At 51.8% G+C, this 2084-nt stretch overlaps 1 protein-coding gene across 1 annotated transcript; it reads left to right on the forward strand.

Moving 5' to 3' along the window:
* The first annotated feature begins 810 nt into the window (after positions 1-810).
* On the forward strand, positions 811-1794 carry LOC112965395 (olfactory receptor 14C36-like). The gene has a single exon (XM_026064341.1). The coding sequence runs from the start codon at positions 859-861 to the stop codon at positions 1792-1794; it is 936 nt and encodes a 311-aa protein (XP_025920126.1). The 5' UTR covers positions 811-858.
* Positions 1795-2084: the final 290 nt, after the last annotated feature.

Raw genomic sequence — 2084 nt, forward strand, 5'->3', positions numbered from 1 at the left:
CTGAAATGCCAAAGATTTCTACCCCCTCAAAGAATGCTCCCACGGTGAGAAGGAGGCATCTAAAATAGAGATGTGTGTGTGTGTGTGTGTGTGTGTGTGTGTGTTTGTGTATCATCAGACTCCTGCACTGATCATTTTGCAGAGAAAAGTGGGTTTCCAAGAGTTGAAAAGCCCTTCCACATACGTGGTGGACATAAACCGCTGCAGGATGTGTGCATCAGAGCTAGTCACTTCCCATTCTCTCTGCAGTGCCTKCAGGAAGGGCACAGATGGTAAACGGGTGCGAGGACAGGGTCTATCTCATAGGGACAGAGACATCTAGAAAGGGTCAGGTCACCCCCTGCCTTCACTTGACTCTTTCTCTGCCTTGCTGGAGTGGCAGCTGGTGTGGCTGATTCAGATACAGACCCCTCTGTTGAAGAGGGCAAGGCTGGGGGATTCATCTCGAATCACTCACAAAGGGTCTTCTCTTTCAGACACAGCTGCCACGACAGCTCTATTCAGCCCTCATAATGGTAAACAGAGAAACTTCCCGCTGGTACCTGGACCATGTCCCCAGCTCCCAGCGCCCATCCCCAGGTATCCCACCACATAGTGAGGTCATTTTGACACCTCCATTTACACACCCTGGCAGAGCAGGAATGACTCGTCTGGAGCCCATGGGCAGAGGCCCCTGCTCCACATGGCTCCCTCAGCCAGTGTAAAGAGAGCTGCAGAAAGGGAGCTGAGTGAAGGTAAAGGACAGAGAAAAGGTGGGGGTTTCTATGAGAACCAGGGTGGGTTTGGCTCAGAGAAGCCTGCTCTAACTTGCCACTGTCTTTTCCTCCTTGGACAGTCCACAAAGCCCCGAGGAAGCAAATGTCCAACAGCAGCTCCTTCAACAAGTTCCTCCTCCTGGCATTTGCAGACACAAGGGAGCTGCAGCTCTTGCACTTCTCACTCTGCCTGGGCATCTACCTGGCTGTCCTCCTGGGCAATGGCCTCGTCATCACAGCTGTAGCCTGCGACCACCACCTCCACACCCCCATGTACTCCTTCCTCCTCAACCTCTCTGTTCTGGACCTTGGCTCCATCTCCACCACTGTCCCCAAATCCATGGCCAATTCCCTGTGGGACACCAGGGCCATTTCCTACTCAGGATGTGCTGCTCAGGTCTTTTTCTCCGTTTTTTTATTTGCAGCAGAGTTTTATCTCCTCACTGTCATGGCCTATGACCGCTTTGTTGCCATCTGCAGACCCCTGCACTATGGGACCATCATGGGCAGCAGAGCTTGTGTCAAAATGGCAGCTGCTGCCTGGGGCACTGCTTTTCTCAATGCTCTCCTGCACACTGCTAACACATTTTCAATACCACTCTGCCAAGGTAATGTCGTGGAGCAGTTCTTCTGTGAAATCCCCCAGATCCTCAAGCTCTCCTGCTCAGACTCCTACCTCAGGGAAGTTGGGCTTCTTGTGTTTAGTGCCTGTTTAGGCTTTGGTTGTTTCATTTTCATTGTGCTGTCCTACATGCAGATCTTCACTGCTGTGCTGAGGATCCCCTCTGAGTCGGGCCGGCGCAAAGCCTTTTCCACGTGCCTCCCGCACCTGGCCGTGGTCTCCCTGTTTGTCAGCACTGGCTTGTTTGCCTACCTGAAGCCCCCCTTCTTCTCCTTGCCAGCTCTGGATCTGGTGCTGGCTGTTCTGTACACAGTGGTGCCTCCAGCAGTGAACCCCCTCATCTACAGCATGAGGAACAAGGAGCTCAAAGATGGACTGAACAAATTGATTCAACTGGTACTGTTTCAGCAGCAATAAGCTGCCCATCTCTCATCACAAGTGATTTCCAAGCGATTTCAGGCAACGTTTGTGGTCCGGACATTCTATCTGGGATAAGCATGTTTGTACACAAATGTCTGAATTCATCTCTCTTCTCCAGAGGCACAAACCCCATCTTTCTGACTCAGAGGCTTTCTGTAAATCTGCCGAGCACTGTGTCAGAGCTGGCCTCCCTTGCAGCATCTCTGTAATAAAAGAAGATCTCCTCAGCACAGTGCCTGAAGTTTGGGCTCTTCTTCCCAAGCTGGAGCCAAGAATGTTCTCAGTGG

Source organism: Apteryx rowi, unplaced genomic scaffold, assembly GCF_003343035.1.
Source record: "Apteryx rowi isolate R43461 unplaced genomic scaffold, aptRow1 scaffold_2134, whole genome shotgun sequence".
Lineage (NCBI taxonomy): Eukaryota > Metazoa > Chordata > Aves > Apterygiformes > Apterygidae > Apteryx > Apteryx rowi.

Bases quoted from the DNA above. Each gene is read 5' to 3' on its own strand.
- LOC112965395 (XM_026064341.1), top strand. From the start codon at position 859: ATGTCCAACAGCAGCTCCTTCAACAAGTTCCTCCTCCTGGCATTTGCA.